Source organism: Hippocampus guttulatus, chromosome 9, assembly GCF_054856545.1.
Source record: "Hippocampus guttulatus isolate MCC_2025c chromosome 9, RoL_Hgut_1.0, whole genome shotgun sequence".
NCBI classification, from domain to species: Eukaryota; Metazoa; Chordata; class Actinopteri; order Syngnathiformes; family Syngnathidae; genus Hippocampus; species Hippocampus guttulatus.
Genome location: NC_141269.1, coordinates 1443457 through 1463803, shown reverse-complemented (window position 1 = coordinate 1463803; position 20347 = coordinate 1443457). Strand labels below are relative to the sequence as shown.

Here is a 20347-nt window from a genome sequence, read left to right as displayed (position 1 = left end):
ACTATTCTTTGGGTAAGAGTTCTGTCGGAACCCGGCCAAGTAGTAATAGAATTTAATGATGGTTCACTGCAAAATCTCCTTCTTTTGTTGAGATGGGGACCTATGTGTGTACTCGGCCGAGGTCTTGCCTGATCGAGGTTCGAGGGTTGGGCCTGATTGAGAGAGGCTACTAGCTACTGGGATCTTTTTCTTGACTGACGAACAAATTCGGGACTCCCCGTGCGCTTGGCCCAAATCACCTGAAATAGGCTCCAACCCAAGCATGATTTGACCGAATTAAAGGGAAATATTGACTCACTCGAGCTTGCAAAAGCTCTGAACGTTAGATCCCGTTCAGTGTATCAAGTCGAATTTGTGGTCCAGGCTGGGTTCAAGGGTTTAAGTCTTAAGTTAAACCCTCAAAAGATACTCAAGCCCCATAAAGAGGTTCATGGACCCCCTGATTTAAAGGTCACTGTAGGTCATTGGTTCCTGAAAATGTTCTCGAACATATTTGGCTCACAAATGATTTGATGGGATGTGCCGTCCAGGTTCACGACCTGAGACTGAACGAGAACAAGCTGAAGGCTGTGCTCCTCACCTCCATGTACCGCTTCACCAACCTGACTGACCTCAACCTCACCAAAAACGAGATCAGCTACATCGAGGACGGGGCCTTTGCCGGACAGGCGAACCTTCAGGTGTTGTCCTTAGTGCTCGTCTCTCTTGTGCGGTTGTCGTAAAGAGTGTGTGAGACTTGGGTCTCGTGTTTCTCTCAGGTTCTGCAGCTGGGGTACAACAAGCTGACCAACCTGACGGAGGGCATGCTGCGAGGTCTGGGTCGGATGCAGTGCCTCTTCCTTCAGCACAACCTCATTGAGGTCATTGCCGCCAATGCCTTCTGGGAGAGCCCCAGCCTCAGTAGCCTGGATCTGTCATCCAACAAGCTGGCCCGCCTGGACCCGTCCACCTTCACCGTCCTCAACCGGCTGCAGGTGTGCGAGCTGGCCGGGAATCCTTTCCACTGCGGCTGCGAGCTCTACAGCTTCCTTACCTGGCTGGAAGCCTTCAACAATGTCACGCACACTTACGACCGCCTGCAGTGCGAGACCCCCCGCGAGCTCAACGGTTACCCACTCCTGGGCCCCTCGCCCGGACACGGGAGGAATGCCAGAATCCTCCTTTCCACCAGGTGTCAAGACGGCGTGATCATTCCGGGAATCTCATCGACCGGGTCGGAACTGGACGGCTCCGGCATGGGTTTGGACAACCCGGACCCTGGCCTGTATCACCGGCCCAGCTTTTCGTCCACGCCCGATCCGACCTACAACCATGAGATTTCCATGAAGCTCCAGACCGTGTCGCTCTTCGGCGCCTCCGTGGTGGTGCAAATCCCACGGCCCTACAGCAAGATGTACGTCCTGTCGCAGTACAACCACACCTTCGTGGCGGACATCATGCCCCTGAAGAACAAAAGGGAGGTGGTGACGCTGGATAAACTGCGGCCGCACACCAACTACACCTACTGCGTCGCCTCGGTTGGAAAATCCCAGCGCTACAACCACACTTGCTCGTCCTTCACCACGCGGGCTGTGGGACCGGCGGACCCCCGCAGCAACCCATCCACCACCACGCACTATATCATGACCATACTTGGGTGTCTCTTCGGTATGGTCATCGTACTGGGCTGTGTCTACTATTGCCTCCGACGGCGACGCATCCAGGAGGAGAAGGAGAAAGCTTTGAGCGTGACCAAAACCATTCTGGAGATGAGGTATGGGAGCTCTCTGTTCGAAGCTTAGGGTCAGAGCCCGAAAGTGGCTAGCGGCTTGATTATCGGCACCATCATCGCTTTTCCACTGCAACTTTATGTTTAAATTGGCCGCTTACATTTGTGTAAGACGAGTTAGTGAGTGAAGACATTTCACGATCAGTTCTCCAAATTCCAAATCCAAACCATCATAAATGTAGGCGAGAAGGCCTGAAGACCCAAAAGCGGGTGCCCCAAAAACGTTTGAGTTGACATTGTCATGAAGGTCATTCAGTTTCACTTGAAGTAGGCAGATTGGTGTACCAGCAATCAGTCATCATGAAATGGGACATTGTCTCCCCTTCCCTCAGGTATGGCCCAGAAGCGGCAGCGGCAGTGGCCAACGACCCAGCCGCCATGCAGCGCCTCCAGGACCAGGCCCACCACCAGCATCACCACGGAGGGGCGGCGGGCAGCAAGCTGCCCCCGTCGGCCTCCTCCAGCACCGGCATGCTCCACGGCTCGGCCAACACCACTTCCTCCCGCCTCTCCAGTTTACCGCAGGTGGAGAAGATGGCCAGCGCCTTTTCCGAGGCCATGGGCACCAAGGGGAGCTACATGGACGTGAGGACTGCCGGAGGGGCCGGGGAGGCCCGAGACGGGGAGACGGTAGCGCTGGGCGCAGGCGGGGAGCTGGTTTTGGATATGCGAGGCGCTGGAGCCGAACACGGTGCGGACGTTGCGGAGGATTCGGATGACGACGGCCGTGGCTCGGCGTCTGAGATCTCCACCATCGCCAAGGAGGTGGACAAGGTCAACCAGATCATCAACAACTGCATTGACGCCCTCAAACTGGATGCCTCCGTTAACACCGCGGAGAACGCAAATGCCCCACAGCAGCCTCCAGTTTGCATGGCGCCCCACGCGCGCAATCTCCTGCCCATTGCTTCAGGAGATCAAGTCCTAGCCTCTTCCCCGAAGGTGCACCCCAAGTCCCATCCTCAAGCTCAAGCCCCTCCACACCCTCAAGCTCATCCTCCGCTACAGCAGAAGCCTCTTCCTCCCTCCATGGCCCCAGTGCCCCTGGTGATGCCCCTGTCGGAACGACCAGGTATAAGCGGTGGGGGGTTCCTCTCCCCTCCCTACCGCGACCCGCCCCCGGCCAATGCGGTGCGGCCCCTTCAGAGGCAGTTGAGTGCCGACACCGCCGTGTCCAAGAACCGTTGCGGAGTCCCTGCCGCCAGCGGAGCGGTCAAGAGCGGCCGGTTGTTCGGCGTGGATGTTCCCGAGAAGCGCGGCGAGCCTCCCAAATACCCGTCGGAAAAAAGCAGCCCGGTGCGTAGTGGGGTAGGGGGCTGCAACGGAATGGGGAGCGTCAATGGGGGCGGCGGTGTGAACATGAATGGCGGTGGCGTGGCATGTAGTAATGGTAGTGGAGGTCGAGGTGGGGCATCTGGTCTTGGTCCTGGTCTGCAGCAGCAGCAGCAGCACCACCACCACCACCACCACCACCTGGAGGTTCAGCCGGATTACCACAGCTCGGAACACCGCCATTCCTTCCCCGCGCTGTACTACGAGGGTGGCAGCGAGTCGCCTTCGCCAGCCCAGAAGGCGTCCTTCCTCAAACCGCGAGGGCGCTCCAAGAGGGATGCTACGGCCGCCTACTCGCAGCTGTCGCCCGCCCGCCACCACCACCACCACCACCACTACAACTCGGGCTACTCCTCCAGTCCCGAGTACTCGTCGGAGAGCACACTGCGGATCTGGGAGCGATTTCGCCCGTATAAAAAGAACCCCCGCGAGGAGGCGTCCTACATCGCGGCGGGCCACGCTCTGCGCAAGAAGGTGCAGTTCGCCAAGGACGAGGACCTTCATGACATTTTAGACTACTGGAAGGGCGTTTCCGCACAGCAAAAGCTGTAAGCAGAGTCGAACGGTATCAAAGGAAGGTTGGATGCCAACAGCCGACTCATGTGGGTGATCATGTAGCAGGACGCGTTTCCTCTCAGTTCCCCCATTGGAGGGAAGGTTCAGAGTGTATATTTTCCCTCGAGAATGTTTTGATGTGAATTCCACTGCCTCCCGCTTGGCACTTTGGTCCTCGCAGGTGCCCAACACTGATGAGCTAAGTCAGGGTTGTCATTTTTGTCACGGGCCACATTGTCGTTTCGGGGCCTCTAGGACTGTGAAAACCATCTAAAATGTCGACACACCCTCTCGTATGCCAATGAACCCCCGCATATTCGGCCTTGGCCCTTTTTCAGCTTTCGGGGGGGGGGGGGGGGCTGTTCTCCGTTACGCCCCGATGCACTCGCCGAGCCGCAATTTTTACCTCCCACTGCCCCAAAGAAAAGGCCAACCTGAGACAACGTTATTCAACCCACATTATTGGAGCACCTCAAGTGCTGCAGCGGGTCGGATCTGGTTCTCGTGTTTGACACCTTCAGGCTCAACAAAGGTGTTTAAGAAAATGCTTCATTTCTTTCTTTCTAACCAACTACCTCATTACCAGGGGGACGGCTATCGCTCGGCCAGCGGCCGCCCTCTGCTCGGCTTAAGGCGGCGTTCTCGTTCTCGCTTCCCCTCTAATTCCATCAAACCGCCCAAGAATCGTTCCGCCGCGCCGCCAACACCTGCTCCTCCTACACAGGCGCCATTTAACCAGATAATGAGCGAGCGGGATGAGGAATGAGCGTTTGTTGGAGAAGACTCGCTCGCTCTTGTGCGGCGGCAGAGGCGGCGAAAGAACAGCAGGCGAGAGTTATCGGGCTAATTGTTCTCGCTGGCAATTAGGGCGCGTATCGATCTGCGAAACAGACCCGACTGCGTGTGTTGGTCATGTCTGCACCGCGGAAGTGTGTGTGTATGCGTGTGTGTTTCTTTCTTAGCTCGGTAGAGCTGCTCTGCATACTGCCGGCAAGCCCCATCAAAATGATTCATTTGTGAGGTCGGCCCCCGCCCACCGAAATGGCTTTTGACGGATGGATTTTCCCAATCAAATGGCCGACTCCCAATTCAGGGTCAGCGAGGAGTTCTTGGGGCTTTTTCTTCGATCCTGCTTTGATAGACATGGCTGTCATTTTTTGTGGCTCTGGACGTTGATTTCTTTTTTAAATTGATCCCCCCCCCCCCCCTGGGCATCCTTATGTCAGGTTTTTATTAATTAATTTGGAAAACCCTCGGAAAGATCGTCAACCGTGGCGCCCACATTAGGTGGCGCAGGCCTCAAAAACCCCAAAAATCTGTCTTGAGTCGACCTTTTTCTTTTTCTAATTGGGACTCATTTGAGTGAATTACTTCTTGGGTATTCGCCCAAATGAAGACAAAATAAAAGCCCTCGAAGTGGGCCGTGCGCTCTTCAGATTTCTACATTCGTCCTGTGACGATTGCTATCTTTGCCCAAGTTTGCTCTACTTACGGTTAAATCAGAATTTATTTATTTTTTAATCCTCAAAATGTTCAATTGTAACAGCACGCTTGACCTGCATGTGACCGACCGCATTGGGCAAAATCTTAATTCTCGAACACACAAATCTGAGCTTTGCTTCAAAGCAATATTTTGACTTGCTGTTCATTTTCCTTGACAATTTTCAAGCGTCCTTTTATGACAGACTAGTCCACCTACAGTAAATTTCATGTTTACTGTCCAAACTGGTGCCAGCTGCTTTTTTTATTTTTTCTCGCTTCCTCGTGACGTTACTGATGCTTTCATATTTTACAAAGACTCGTTGAACGTGGCTGCCACGTTCCAACACGCAGTGACGTAAACCCAAGACTCGTGCATTTTAATCCTGCCGGTTTGGGCAAATTTCCTACCGAGTAGAAGTTGGTTCAAGCTTTGGCGTTTGCCCCAAAATGGCCGACTCCGGGTTCAATTTTGGATATTTGAGACTTTTTCGAGCCTTCCGTCATAATAGAAGCGGCCACCAAATTTCGGGTCGATTGGCGAAACTCAAAATTGGAGCCCGAAGCGTCGCCAAGGTGTAAGTGTCACTCTGCCTCCAACACGAACAACGCAAACCTGCTGCGGACCAAAGTGCTCTGAGGGATGCTTTGATTGTCATTTTGGCTTTCAGGGGGATTGTCACTTTTTCCTCTGACTGCTCCCGTTATGATGATTATTTATTTATTTCTTTTGCTCGCGTTTGCCCCATAAAAGAAACAATCTGCCAATCCCGCTCGGCTCACGGAATGACACGCGGAGGGCGGATGGCACAGCGCCCCGGGAGCAGCGAGGAAAACGCAGAAAGAAAATTACGACACAAGTGTCACAACCCAATGATGTATTAAATCGAAAATAGGTGCCCCATCTGCTACCTCTCATGGGGCACTGCAATACCTGCCCCTAATCACCGCTCGCTGTTGACGAGGGGGATCTTGTTTTGCAAAAGAATGCTCGAGAATTTTTTTTTCCTGCCTGTTTATGCGTCGGGCATCGTCGGGAAGACGAGTCCAATGAGCCACAATTGTTTGTTCCACGCATGACGGTAACACGCCGCCAACGCGGTGAGAACTTCAAAATAAACCTTTTTTTCTTTTTACTTTAAAATGACTTACCTTAAGCAGAATCCCGCGGCACACCTGTAGTCAAAGTTCCAATGCCGGTGGGTTCATGCTGCCTTGTTGTGGAAACCGAAAACGAATTGCCATGATTACCGGTCTTCGTCTTATAAATTGAAGATGAAGAAGAATCGGAACACCAAAAAAAAAACACCCACCCCCAAAAAATAATGGAACATACCACCTTCGAAAAGTGAGGGAACGCTGCAGGAAGACAAAAAAAAAATGCAGCTCCTACTTTGGTGTTGAATCTCTTGATTTTCGCTTGAAAATGGCTTCTGTGAAAAAGTGACCTCCCTCCAAATTGCCTGAAATGCGTCTTAGGAGAAATGCTGGCAAATTGCCTTCATTTCCTTCCGTCACCTTTTGTGTCGTGCTGAGTTTTTCGTTGAGGGTTTTCGGTTTTGTTCCATTTGACACGCAAGAGGTTCAAATGCTGGAAATTGGTGAATGTTTTGTACCCGATGGTTGGCCGGCCGGTCCTCGCTGGTGTTGACACGGCAGCCCTCCCCCCCCAAGCCCCTGACACCACCTCTTATCTAGAGACCCCCCCCCCCCCCGGGCCCCCCGTTATGCCTCCCGATAGCCACGGCCAAAGTCAGCCTCACCTTCCAGCAAACGCGGCCGCTCGTTTACCAAGCCGTGACAGACGACGTGTAGCGTCGCCAACCGATCTGAGGCAGACCTCCCCCGAGGCCGACCGCCGGCGAGCGCCAAAGCCCGCGGGGGAGTCGTAAATGCCCTCGCACTCGTAATAGATTGATTATCTGGGAAATGCCCACCGTTTCGGAATATGCCAGAAAAATGCCTTATCTCGGGTGTGATGGGTAAATTCCCCGCCCCTTTTTGACCGAATGCAACCCAAATCAGTCTGCCACCCCCTTGATTTTCAAACACGGGTCAGTATGACCCGCCACCTAATCAGTGTTAATCGTGGAAAGAGAAGGAAAAAAAAACAAAACGGTGGAGGCTCTGGTTGACGATGATGATTTATGCCCGTTATTTTATTGTAATGTCAAATTAATCTTTGAAATGTTTGTACATTTCACCCGCCGCCGTCATTAGCGTGCGAGTTTGCCGAGGCCGACGTCGTTCCACCGCGCGAGGTTAGATGTGATTAACTGGGATTGAAATTAACGACGCCGCTTTCTCTCGCCGAGCTCATTAGATGTCCTCGCCGCTCCGGGCGAGTGGACCTCCAAGGGCTTCTTTTGACTTGATGATGACACGCTTTCAGGCCCCCGGAAGGGGGCGGGGGGGGGGGGGGGAGAGGCAACCTTGATGCGTTAACCCTCAAGTCTGCTCGACGCCACGCGTCAAATGAAAATAGATGAGTGTGACCGGACGCGGCTGTTCGTGCCACTGGTGCAGAGGAATGGACTTGCTGTGTTCGTTGTCTCGACGAGTGTAAAGCGACAAAAGGGGCTTGCGAAAAAAAATGGATGGCATTTTAAAATGCGGTGATGAGCCGATATCAGCGGTTAAACATCAATCCGTGATTATTTTGAATGTTGAAACGTGGAATGATGAGCCACATGCAGCAGACACACGGGCGAGCGCAAGCAACCTTGCCAACCCGCCAGTTATGCGCCGCTTATCGGAAGCGAGCGCTGCAGGCTGACATGCAGCGCAAGGCCGTGCAAGTCTGCTGACCTCTTGGCTTGCGTCAGGGCCTTCACTTGACAGTGGCTCCGGATTTTCCACCAGCAGAGCTCCCGTGTCGTGGGCTCAAAAAACTCAGGGCCCGGGCGGGAACCATGTTTCGCCGCGCCACTATTTTCCTAAATTCAATCAGGGAACAGATTATCTTTGAAACAAAATGTTTCGGAATCTGGAAAAAAAAAAAAAGAAAAAAGAAACAAAAACCGAATGCGATGCTTGATTTGAAAGCTTCCAAGGCACGAAACCTCACAACAGAGTTGATCAAAGCCATGTTTTAAGTGAGTTTCCACGTATCCCTTAATCTGTCACCCCCTCCCTAGCATTGATCTTTCCACGCTAATCTAGCGAGTCCGCTAGCATTTTCCAGGCTCCCGTCAAAGGCATCGTCACAAAGCCGTCGGATCGATTCCCAGATGGGTGGGACTTTTGTCAATAGAGGCGGAATATTCTCCCGCTCCCGCTTTGGCCTTTTGCGCCATAACGGCAATCAATTAGCTTTGAGATTAGCACCGCGGGCTACGCATAAATGGAGCCTCCTTCACGAGGGAGGACGCGGTGGTGCGTTTACCTGCTTGCGCCGCCCCGCCGAGGCATTTTTATTTATTTATTTTTGGGTCTCGACGTAAGATTAGCGCGGTGAATTCCTAAAGCGCCGTGTCGCGACTTTATTCACGACACTCTGAACAGCGGGGTGGTTTTATCGGGAAGGAAGTCGTTTTTATTTAAAGCGATCCACTTCACGTTTAACGGCGTCGCTCTATAACATTTTACGGCGTGCTGAAACAAAACACTATTCGATGTTTATTTAGTGGCCGTGATAAGATCACAGTCGTATTTTAGGATTCAGTGGAGGTGCACCAGAATGCCCCCCGCCCCCACTAAAAAAAAACCAAAAAAAAAAAAAACCCTTGCTGATGGTGAAGTGAAACTTTGATGTTGGCAGGAACAATTACTGACGTTTAAAATAAAACAAACTGTTAGCAACTGGCTTTACCAGATCAGGATTCTGTAGCTGATGACCTATCGGTGAGTTTAGAAAACCCGACAAGCGATCGCTCGTCTGATCAAAAGATGGACCCATCCGTCCAATCTCTTGGAATGACTTGTTTGTTTGCCGTATTGGGACAAGCCCCTCCCAAGAATAGCCCAAATTTTTGGTGTAATTTATGCCCATTGAAATGGGAAAAAAATAATTAAAACCAACGCCCCTGCCCCCCCCCCAAACCTGATAAATAGCATACACGGAAAGTGTAAATGTGTGTTTTGATCAATGGCTGGCGTCATGGATCGATCATCAAATTCCAACAGTTGATTCAATTCAACACTCATCGATTTTGCTTGAAGTGGAAAATATCCACTGATCCAAGCCAACCGCTGCAATACGCGTAAAGTCTCGCGAACAGTCAAGCGGTGATTCTTTCAGTGTAGATGAGGAAAAAAAAATCCATTCCATCTTTTCTTTGAAAGAAAGTGGGGGGAGGAAAAAATTAGGAAATGTAGTCCAAATCTAACGGCATCTAAAAAAACAACAACAACAAGAGTGGCATTTTGTCTCAAACTGAAGATCAAATGCAGATTTAGTCAGAAACAACTTCAGTCTTTTCTTTTTTTTTTTCCATGAAAGTGCAGTATTGATAGCTCGTCTCCTTTTTCGGGCGTGAAGTGCAACGGCAACCGTTTGAACCGTGGGAAGAATCTCGCTCTTCATTCTTTGCGCCAATTTGCCGCATTCGCTTCATTTCGCATTCGCTCGCGCGAGGGAAGAAAATTCAAAATGGGAGCTTGATGGCATTTCAGTTAAAAGCAAACCCGCTTGCGGTGATGAAGGATGATCACAGACGCACTCGTGAAAAGATGCTCGCTTCAATCTTCTCCTCGCGGGAGAGTGCAAACGTTGATAACGTTTGTGGGCGTTTAGGAAAGGCGGCATGCAGACGAGTCTTTTGCTCGTCTACATGCCAAGAATCGCAGCTTGAATCTTTTCTTTTTAGGAAAGGGAAACATCGAGAGGTCGTCTTCTTTTCGGGAAACCTCGAGTCGATATTATTTTCATTGAAAACTTTTCTGAGGTGTCCCCTGGGCCCAGGGAACCCTCTGGGCAACATTTCAGAGAGGAAAAAAATGATATTGCACGATATCGTTTACAACACCGATTAGCGCAAACGGCCGACACTTACGTTTGCGCAGTTTCCAAACTTCCCACTGATTGAAAATATAAATCACCACGAGTGCCGCGGCCGTCCAGGAAGCCCCGACCGATGCCCCCCCCCCCCAACCCCCCCACCCCACCCCATCCCGGGAGGGCTGTTGCGGCGGACCCTCCGCGGCTCCTCCGGAACCATTGGCGAGGACTCGTGGCCGCGTCGTTTTAATTGAAGCGCCGGCCAGCTCTACTGTGAAACGCTGACTCGATTTTATTTTTTGTTGTTTTGCGGCCGTAAAACATTGACACAAAATGGCTTACGACCGCTTTGAGGATCGCTTCGGCCCGGGAAGATTAACCCTTCCTCTTTTTTTTTTTTGTTTTCCTTCAACTTCACCCTTGGCAGGTTTTAACGGATCGCGAGAAACCCCAACGACTGAGAGACGATGGGACTGAGGCGATCTGATTGGTATCGCCGTGACAAGGGGGTCGCTTTCTGTTGTAAACATGTAAAATATCACGTGGGACCGAGAGTCCCGCTTTCAAAAGGAGGCTTTGGGAAAATCGACTTTGAGCTCACCCGGGCTTTGGCCGACAAGAGTCTGTCGCGGCTTTTTTGGAGGGGGCGGGTCTCTTGGATGATTTGATGGGGATTTTATTTTATTTTTTTCCAGGCCCAATTCCGATTCCGAAATCATATCACAAATGTTCCCGGTCCATACTTTAGTATTTATAGTGGACCAAAGTTGGCGCAAAGTTGAATATTTTGAAGCCTTGGCCCAGATTGTGCCGTGTGGATTTTTTGAAGGGCCGCCTATATCTGGACCGGCAGACTCCATCATCAAGAAGCACAGATTTTGTTCCCAAAAAAAAAATGTTCGTCGACACCACGTTGCTCTCTGATCTTGAACCGGTCGATGGTTTGTTGATTAGATTCGTTTTCCGACTCACGACAAAAAAAAAAAAAACAAAAAAAACAAGCCAGGCTAATTTAGGGGTATATTTGCAGAATAAAAACAAACTTTTTTTTTTAATCGTCATTAGTTGATGACATCGGAAATAAGATTAAGAATAATATTTAGTTTCTGACTTCAAAAGTAGCTCCTTCTGACTGGTCATCGGTTCGAGACCAAAGAAGCTAACGAGCTCCTCAATTTGCCGTCCGATGAAGTCTGCCTGTCCGGAAAGGTCTTAAGCGAGATGCTCTTCGCCCGACGTGGGCCCGTAGCCCCGCCCTCTCCAAAGGAGACGATCGCATTTGGTTCGTCTGCTGCCGAGAACGATTGACTGAGGATTCAATTTTATGCCGAAATGACGGCAAAGTCCACAAACGACACCGGACGAGTTTGCACCGGAGTTCAACTGTGACACGCGCGCGCGCGCGCAGCGATAAAAACAACCGTTTGTGCTGGACTCGATTCTAGTTGCGCTGTAACAACACTACGGCGACGGCGAGGTGTGACATCACACGCAAGCGCGCCACATTCACACCTGCCGACGTCAAACACGGACTGCATATTTCTATTCACGTTTACAGACACTTAGGGTCCGAAAAGTGCCAAAACGGTTAGTTTAGCCGAGGCGGCGTGGAGCCAAACGTCTGTAGAAATGATTTTATGAATGAATTTATTTATTTTCCCCCCATTGTTGATTTTTTTTTTTTTTTTTTTTTTACCTTCAACTGTTGGCATTTCCAGCGCTGTCGTCGCGCTCCGAATGTTGACGTGCGGGCTTCTCGTGGCTCCTCTCTGATGGACACCCAACGCTGACAAATGATTTTTGTCCGTCCGTTACCTCCAGATGCTTGTTGGTTTATGACTTTCAAAACGGGCTCCGAGATGCTTGGTCTTGAGTTTAGTAGATTAAAAAAAAATAAAAATTAAAATGTAGCTTGTACGTCAAGAGTCCGTTTTCAGGTCGCTGTCCGTCAATGTTCTTTGGCTTTTTAACTTCTGATTGCTGCGCTGTAGTTTATCACTCAAAGTAGCTTCTAACAATCCCTCGACGGCGATTGGTTTGAGACCTTAGAAACAAGCATCTCACGCGTGGACTTGGGTTTCGGACAATGAGAACTCGCTCATTGTTTGAAGACCACCCAAAACTCGCTTCTCTGGCCGTGGCCATCGGTTTTCAGGTCTTAGAAACTAGCCCGAGAACCGACGGGCTTTGGTTTATGACCCTCACAACTATCTTCCTCCGACAAAGCTCAACCAGCTTCTGTCCTCCAAAACCTTTGGTTTTAAAACCTCGTAAATGAGCTTTTTGTGGATGGTCTTTTACATCCAACGCTCATTGGTTGAAAACCGGACCCATTTATGGCCGACGACATTGATGGTCTGATGAGCCAAGAACCCGGCTTGTCATCGATAGCCTTTGGTTTATGACAAGAGAAAGTAGCTCAGACATCACTGCTCCATCTTTCACGGTATTAGAAAGTAGCTGATGGTCGACTTTGGTCTTTGGTTTGCCACGAATGAAGCCCAGAGGATAAAGATCTCTCACCCGCCATTGTTGCGGAAACTGTGACTCGTTGACACGCGGGCTCTTTCGGTTTGAAGTCGATGTCGTTGGACCGATGCGAGACGCGTGGCAATTGATAGCGCACGCGTTGCGCATCTCGAGGGGTTGAAAATTGCCGAATTGGGCTGCGCAATTTGGCTGGGGCGGCGCTACGACTGAAGGGGAGCTTATTAATTAATCCGTCCTTCAGTATGGAGGGCTTTTCAATCCCGTTACACACACACACACACTTGCACGCTTAGACGCACACAAACGAAGATGTAATTGCACGCTGCCGGTTCACATTGACACTTTTGAACGCAAACACAATCATCCCAGTGACGGCGACGCCCACGCCGTGTTTCACGAGACCGTGACGCGACACACGTACGCACATTGAAGATCCTCCGCTCTGATCTGGTCGAGCATGTGTAGCTGCCTTGTGTATTTCCGTCACGGGTTGAGGAATCGATTCCACAGATGCTCTGACCACCGAAATTCCCGCACCATCTTCTCGCTTACGGTATAAAATGTGCTCAGGCGCTCAACTGATTTTATCATGATTCATCATCAAGCATTTCGTTGGATGGTCCTCTGTTCTTTGTTTTCAAGACATGAGGTTTTGGATGTTGGTCTTTGGTTTATGATTCAAAAAAAAAGTCGCTTCTGCAGCAACGGTCAGGGTTCTAAGACCTTGGAAAGTAGCTTCTTGTTCATGGTCCGTGGTTTAAAACCACCGAGACTGGCTCTGGATCTCAGTGGTTCATCATTGGTTGAGGCCACCGCAGAAACTTGCTGCTGTAACCACACAAACGAGGTTTTGATCGCCGCTCTTGTTTATCATGATGAAAAAATATTTGTCTTCGAACACCGGTCTTTGGTTTCAAGACATTAGAAACCACGAGCTGTGGGTCATGACCGAAAAATCGAGATCCCGGATACAAGCGGCCGAAACGGGTTCCCTCCGAGATAGGGTGAGAAGCTCAATCATCCGGGAGGGACTCGGTGTCGAGCCATTTCTCCTCCATGTCGAGAGCGGCCAGATGAGGTGGCTCGGGCATCTGATTAGCATGCCTCCCTGGTGAGGTGTTCCGGGCATGTCCCAATGGCAAGAGGCCCCGGGACCACCAAGGAACCACCGGAGAGACCACGTCTCCCGGCTGGCCTGGGAATGCCTTGGGATTCCCCGGGACGAGCTGGAAGAAGTGGCTGGGGAGAGGAAAGCCTGGGCTTTCCTGCTAAAGCTGCTGCCTCCGCCACCCGATCCTGGATAAGCGCTAGACAACGGTATGTTATGGTACATTAGAAACCGGCTTAAACAGTCATGAGCAAATGAATAGCAGCAAGGCATTTCTTGCCATTTCCCTTCAAAACGGCGTCGGATTGAGACGTTACGTTTGCCGTTCTCGTCGTCGTCGTCCCGCTCATTTCGCTGCGCGCCGTTTCTTATTTTCGTTGTCATTTCCCAGACTTGATGGAAGACACTTTTGGAATGCCTCGATGCAATCGCACGCGCGCACTCCCGCCGCAGCAGCAGATCGATTGATTCCAGGCAGTGGCAGCTTCGATTGATAACAGGCAGTGGCAGCAGTTGCCCGAGGCGACGGTGATGAAGAGTCAAGGTTGGTAGATAGCAGATAAGAACATAAGATCTCATTAATTGCCTCTCGCGCTGGACCCAGAAGAGTCCAGCATGGCGGATATTGCTGCAGGATGCACGCATGTCATCCTATGGGTGTGTGTTTGTTTTTGTTTTTTTTGTAAGTCAGCGGAGAGACCAATTTCTCGGTGGGGCCTTTTGGGGGCGATAGCGACAAGCTCGGATCATGTCAAGAGCTGATTTGTCATTGAAGGGATTTGATTGCGTAAGGCCAGCTCATTCCGCATTTTGGGGCTTCAGTGGTATAACTAAATGTTCATCCAAGTCCCCCCACCTCCCCAGCCCTGCCCCATAGCCAGCTCTGGTCCCTCCATGCCACACTGACACTGACTTACTTGAAGTGAGTCGGGTGCGGGTTGCTGGGACAGCGTCGAATGCTTGCTAGCTCAAATAAACGTCCATCAAGTGGTTACAATTGGCGGGAGGGTTGGTCCTCGTGGAAAGTCACGTCCACTCAAGTGGCTTGCGAGCTGACACGCTACCTTGACACGCCCCCAAAGCAAGTTTTCCCCGAGCAATATGAAATTTTGTTTGGCATGTCTCTCATGAGTAAGACCCCACCAAAAAAAAAAAAAAAAGTCTGAAAACACGCAGAAAGTCTGCCATTTTGCTTTGGAACAGTCGTTGAGGGGCCGTTTTGTCAAAATTTTGCCAGACTCCTACCAAAACAAAACACCCCAGACAGGTCGGCAACTCTAAATTGTGAATATTATACCGTAGATATATTTTTTCCGATATTGATGACATGTTTGGCAGAGTGAAAATTTACATTTGACAATTCATCCCCTGAAGTCAGTTTCACATCATGACATCTTTATCTATCATGATGAGGCGCCCCAAAAAGTCTCAAGAAGGCTCGCCTTAAAAACGACCCAGAAAGAATGTCGGCCATTTTTGGTTCAAAGCCGCCATTTGAAGGGCTTTTCAGCTGAGGGTCCTTCAAAGACCGACTCCTCATCGAAATTCTGCTCAAATTGCTCCCAAATTCAAACGACGTCTTCACTTAGCCCAAACGCTAACCCCCCCCCCCCCCCCCCCTCCCGAAGAGCCACCCTTTCATCTCAAAACGATTCACTCTCAAAGTCATCCCGCTGGCTTTGAGATTCCGGCCGTCCAGTTGAGGCGAGCGCGTCGCATCGCCGCCATCTTAATAAGCGAGCTTTATTACTAATGACTGCCGCAATCTCTCTCTGAATTGCTAATCCACTTATCTGCTCATCGACCAGGCGCACGCACGTTCCACGCATAAGCCTAATGAGTTGGTTTTAGTCGCGTGCGACCGCGCAGCTGTCGCCAAGACGACGCTCCCCGGCGGCCCATTTTCTCACGCCGGCTCGAGCGTTCGCCCTCGTCCTAATGAACCGCGGACAAAAGTTCATGTTTGGAAATGTCATTCCTAGAATATAGCAGCTTGTTTCCTCTCTTAAGAAATATTTTTTTCCCTCCAAAAATGAGATTCTAACAAGGGTTAGGGTTAACTGACACATCAGACAAATTATATTTTTCCCTCTAAAAATGTTAGCATTTTTCCTTATACAGTATTCTTGTAAGAATTTCTCTTCCTCCAGTAGCTATTTTTTTTTCTTTTCCGACTCAAAATATGAAGTCATTCTCATATAATTTGGGAATCATTTTTGGAAGTCTACTGGACTTTCTAAAAGCCAATATGGGCAAAACTCGGTCAATTCCCGAACTGTACGTCGTCTGCTAGTTTCAGCCGTGTTAGCTCGGACGCTAACAGTCTGTGATTTTATGGCCTTTGTGTCGGCACGAGCATAACAGGCTTGAGTTTGGGATTTTTTTTTCTTTTTTCCTTCATGAGGATGAATGGTTGTTACATGCGGCGGCATTACATTAACGACATGTGTGTTTGCTTTAATGGCCTCTAATTAAGATAAATTGTATGCATAGTCGTTATGTGGATGCCATTAATGGATTATATTGTCACGTGCACGACTAATCTACTAATGTGCACATTAAACGACGCACCGGGGCAGGAGAGAAAAGCACCACCCAGCAAAGCGTTGCTGTTTGTCTTCACTTGAATCCTTATCACGCACAGGACTAAAATAATAATAATTCAGAACAATATCATGTTGACAAGTTAATGTTGTCAATACGATTATATGCATTTTTCCGAGTTGACATTATTTTTGTCATTTAATTTTACACCTTCATCAACCCTACAAAATTCCTGAGAGCACGCGGCACACTTCGTATGCTAACGTTAGCCGTGCGCGACGTGACCAGGTGTCATCTTTAGTTTTGTTGAGCGTAGAGCCGCAACAATTTGCTTGAACGAAAGACTCTTTTGACTTGCTGTTGTTAGCGGCATGAGTTTCCGTCGCTAGCCGTAATTTATAAGCTACGATCGCTAGGTACCATCGCTAATGTCCGTTGCCGGCTCTCCTCCATCAGATCAGAGTGGGGCCACGACGACATGCTCATGGGCGGCTAACTTAGTGAGCGCCCGCTTGTTTTTCTACAGAAGTTTGGCTTGCCGCCTCCACTTGAAATCTGTGAATTTTGTACAAAAAGGAAATGTAGGAATTTTTTGTTGTTGTTGTTGTTGTTGCTGTTTTTTTTTTTGTTTTGTTTTTTTAACTGAGCCTGATGTGTAGCTCTCTGTGTTTGTTGGGCAGAGGGTGGCGGGAAATGTGGCGTTCATTTTTCTGTACGCAGCCGGGGATTGTGCAATGGCCAATTGTAATTATTATTATTATTATTATTATTTGGATTATTATGAAGCGAATTAGCGCTGGAGACATGAAATAAAGTGTTATATTTGCATGATTTCCTGTATTTTCAACAAACAAATCTAAATATATCTATATTCAGTAAATATATCTCTAAATCTATACATGCAGTATATAGAGTACTGTATATGGTTGTGTATTCTGAGTGGTAATGTACCTCACATCAATAACATACTGTGACTTTCTTCTGTTGATAAAAAGATGCAATTTTTCTAAAGTCTTTTTGTAAACATGTGGAGTGCGGTGTGCAATGTTTCTCCGCCGCCGGCACCATCGAGTCGAGAGCCCGCATCGGACTCCGCCCACTGGCTTTTTGGATGCACGCCGGTGGAGCTCAGAATTTTGAAATTCCACATCAAGTCGATAAGAACCGCGCATCAAAACTAGCAAAGAATTTTGGTTTTCTTTTTTTCCATTTATTTTCTGTTAGCACTGACTTTTCAGTCCTGAAAAGAATGAGTTTTTTTTGTTTTGTTTGTTTTTCTCCAAAAATCTTAACTAGTTCAGGGTTAGGGGTTAGGGTTTATTTTGCATGGATTTTTGTGATCTAGGCTACACACACACACACACACACACACACATTTTTCTTTAGGGGGGGCACATTTTTGCATTGGGTGCTCTGTGGGTTGCCAATGGGGGTCGAGCCCGCAGCATCCATCTGCAACGCAATCATTTGACTCCCCGTGACCTTTCCATTTCCCCGGTCGCGGCCCTCTCACTCGGCATCTCCCGCTAGTGCCTCACAGTCGGCGTTTTGTTTAATGAGTCTGCCTCCTGTTTTAGCCTCTCACTTTCTCTCTCATGTATTTTTTATTTTATTTTTTTTTAAACCGCAGCTTGTTTCGGGCAGTTGTTTTATCAGAGTGAGGGTCTGACAATGAGTATGCAGGCCGTGCACTGCCCCCCCCCCCCCCAACACCACCACCACCACCACCACAACAGCAGCTGCCGCTAGCCCCTTGTGTGAACAACTTATGCCAACGCCCCCCTCCCCTGAGAATATTGGATATATCTCACAGATTTTTATGAAATATTGATGGAGGAATATTTTTTTTCAAGGCGCACTGGAGGGGTACTGCTCTCACTTGCCACAATTGGCGTGGAATGAAAGGCCATTAAATAAGGCATTCATTCATTAATTATGCCATTCAATAAATCATTTAAAAAATCAATATGCAATACTAAATAATTTAAAGTCCACTCAAATACAAATTCCTTGAACTCCAACAATATTACATGAAATGTAGACATTGAATTGCTGGAAATAACTAAAATAAATTAAATCCTAATTAATTTTCCGTATGTTCAACATATGCTTATCAATCAAGAATTTGCTTTTGGTTTTTAAGTAAAAAAGTTTTGCATTCGGGTTTTCAGACAGAGTCAGGGTTTCCAATTGGGGTTTTGAGTCCAAATTAGGGTTTCATGGTCAGGCTAAACTACCAGAGACAAACTCCTTGTGTGTGTGTGTGTGTGTGTGTGTACGTTGTTGGGCAGTAAAAATGATTGTGTACTTTGATGAATGAATGCGTCAGACGGGACCGAAGGAGGGCCAGCATTATGACTGCTGCCGTTAGCGCACAAGCCCGTTAGCCAAGGCGCTAACCCCCACTCAGGAGCTCTCGCCGATGAGCGGAGGAAATCCAAGCTGAGCTGGGAAACGACAAGGACAACAACCCGGAGGTGAAATGTTTCTTAGGTGCCTCAAAAAGTGGGCGGCTATCGCTTTAAGGATTAACGGCAGTGACTTTGTCTCTTGTCTCGACGTAAGCCTCTTAAGGAAAACCCCGCGGGCCGCCGGGCGCTGAGAACGTCGCTTTAGCTGCATTCTCTGCCCGCTAATTACATGCTATCTGCCTGCTAGCAGCTCATTTGCATGTGTGCTAACAAGAAAAAAAAAAGAGGCCATTAAGGAAAGGAAGGCGGCACCAAGTCTGAACGGTTCAAAGATTCCGGAGGACCTTCAAGATTGGAAAAAAATAAAATCAAAATCATAATAATCCCCTCTGCTACGTGTTCTTCATGTTTGCTCAAGTCCTTTCATCTGCCAAAAGCGAATCCGAATGAAACATACAAGAAGTATCTTTCATCGAGGTCAAGTCGATCTGAGACAACTTTACCCGGAGGCATCTTCAACCAATCCACATCGACACACACAAAAATACGGAGGCCAAGTACCCGCTGAAACTCACGCTGAGAAGTCACCCCACCAAGCGATGCCACAAACATCAGCCAATTGTGTAAAATCGGGAAAGGCTGGAAAAGAAGAAACCATGCCGTGAAGCGACAATTCACTGCGAGAAGTCACGTCGCGGAGTGACGACAAAGCGGCAACACGAAGCAAGTCCACCCAGTATCTCCTCGTCAATGCAACCGATAGGACCAAGATGGGGCACCGGATTCCAGCGCCCAGAAGTGACCGACGTCCCATTCAGCCTCGACCTCTGCACGTTCCCTGTTGGTCCCTCATGGCCCGAGGACGCTGCATAGACACATCTCAATCTATTTATCGATCTACACGCATTCAGCAGAGGTCGCTCTTGGCCAATGGGATGCCAGGATGATGCTCGGTAGTAGCCAATGGCAGAGCATCTAGAAGAATGATGCGTTCAGGAAAGCTAGGAGATGGGATTAGCGGCCCATACTGTATTTTTACCTTTCGTATCTTGAAATTTCTTTCGTAAATAGAGGCAATATTTTCCTATTGAGCCGTTTTGTAACTTGGAAATGTTCGTCTGAAGAGACGTTCGTAAGTCGAGGTACCACTGATTCCATAACATGTCACCTCGATCGGCACGGTTGGCCTTGTGGCAATCGAGTAGTTCGCAGAGCACCGAGCTCCTCACACGGAGAGGTGATCCTGAGCCACAACAATTATGGGAGGCAACAGGGCACAGTTAAAGCCCCGCACCGTTTTATAAACGAGGCACTCAGCGCGTTCTCGTGTTGTCGAGCCCGCGGCTCTGCGGAGAGCTCATCCATTTTTCAGGCTTGAACAAACCAAGTTGTGTCTCGTAAATATTTCACGGCTCTCTTGGCGGCGGCGGCGCCGTCTCTCCCCAGTCAGCAAAATTGGTCTGGCCCAACTCTGGGGCAGACACGGCACGTACACTCGGCCCACATACCTCAATGAATGACGGTCCTGCAGTGGCCCACGTCTGGCATCCATTATGTGGGCCGCATTTGGCCCAGATCTGAGCCGCATTGTAAAACCATATCTGGCCCGACGCTGGGCCAGAACAGGTTCCTGATATCAGCCTGAATTCAACCTCAACTAAGCCACATCTTTCATGAGCCATATTTGACCCACATTTAAAAAAAAGTCTCAAAAACGACTG

The 20347-nt window shown here is 49.3% G+C and overlaps 1 protein-coding gene across 1 annotated transcript in view; it reads left to right on the top strand.

Annotated features, from left to right (window-relative positions):
* LOC147199733 (protein phosphatase 1 regulatory subunit 29-like) overlaps positions 1 to 7547 on the top strand; it is a 30226-nt gene extending 22679 nt beyond the window's left edge. The window contains exons 3-5 of the mRNA XM_086120227.1: positions 531 to 680; positions 759 to 1753; positions 2101 to 7547. Of these exons, the coding sequence (XP_085976353.1) occupies positions 531 to 680; positions 759 to 1753; positions 2101 to 3652 (2697 nt within the window). The 3' untranslated portion in view covers positions 3653 to 7547. The remainder of the gene's footprint in view (positions 1 to 530; positions 681 to 758; positions 1754 to 2100) is intronic.
* Positions 7548 to 20347: the final 12800 nt, after the last annotated feature.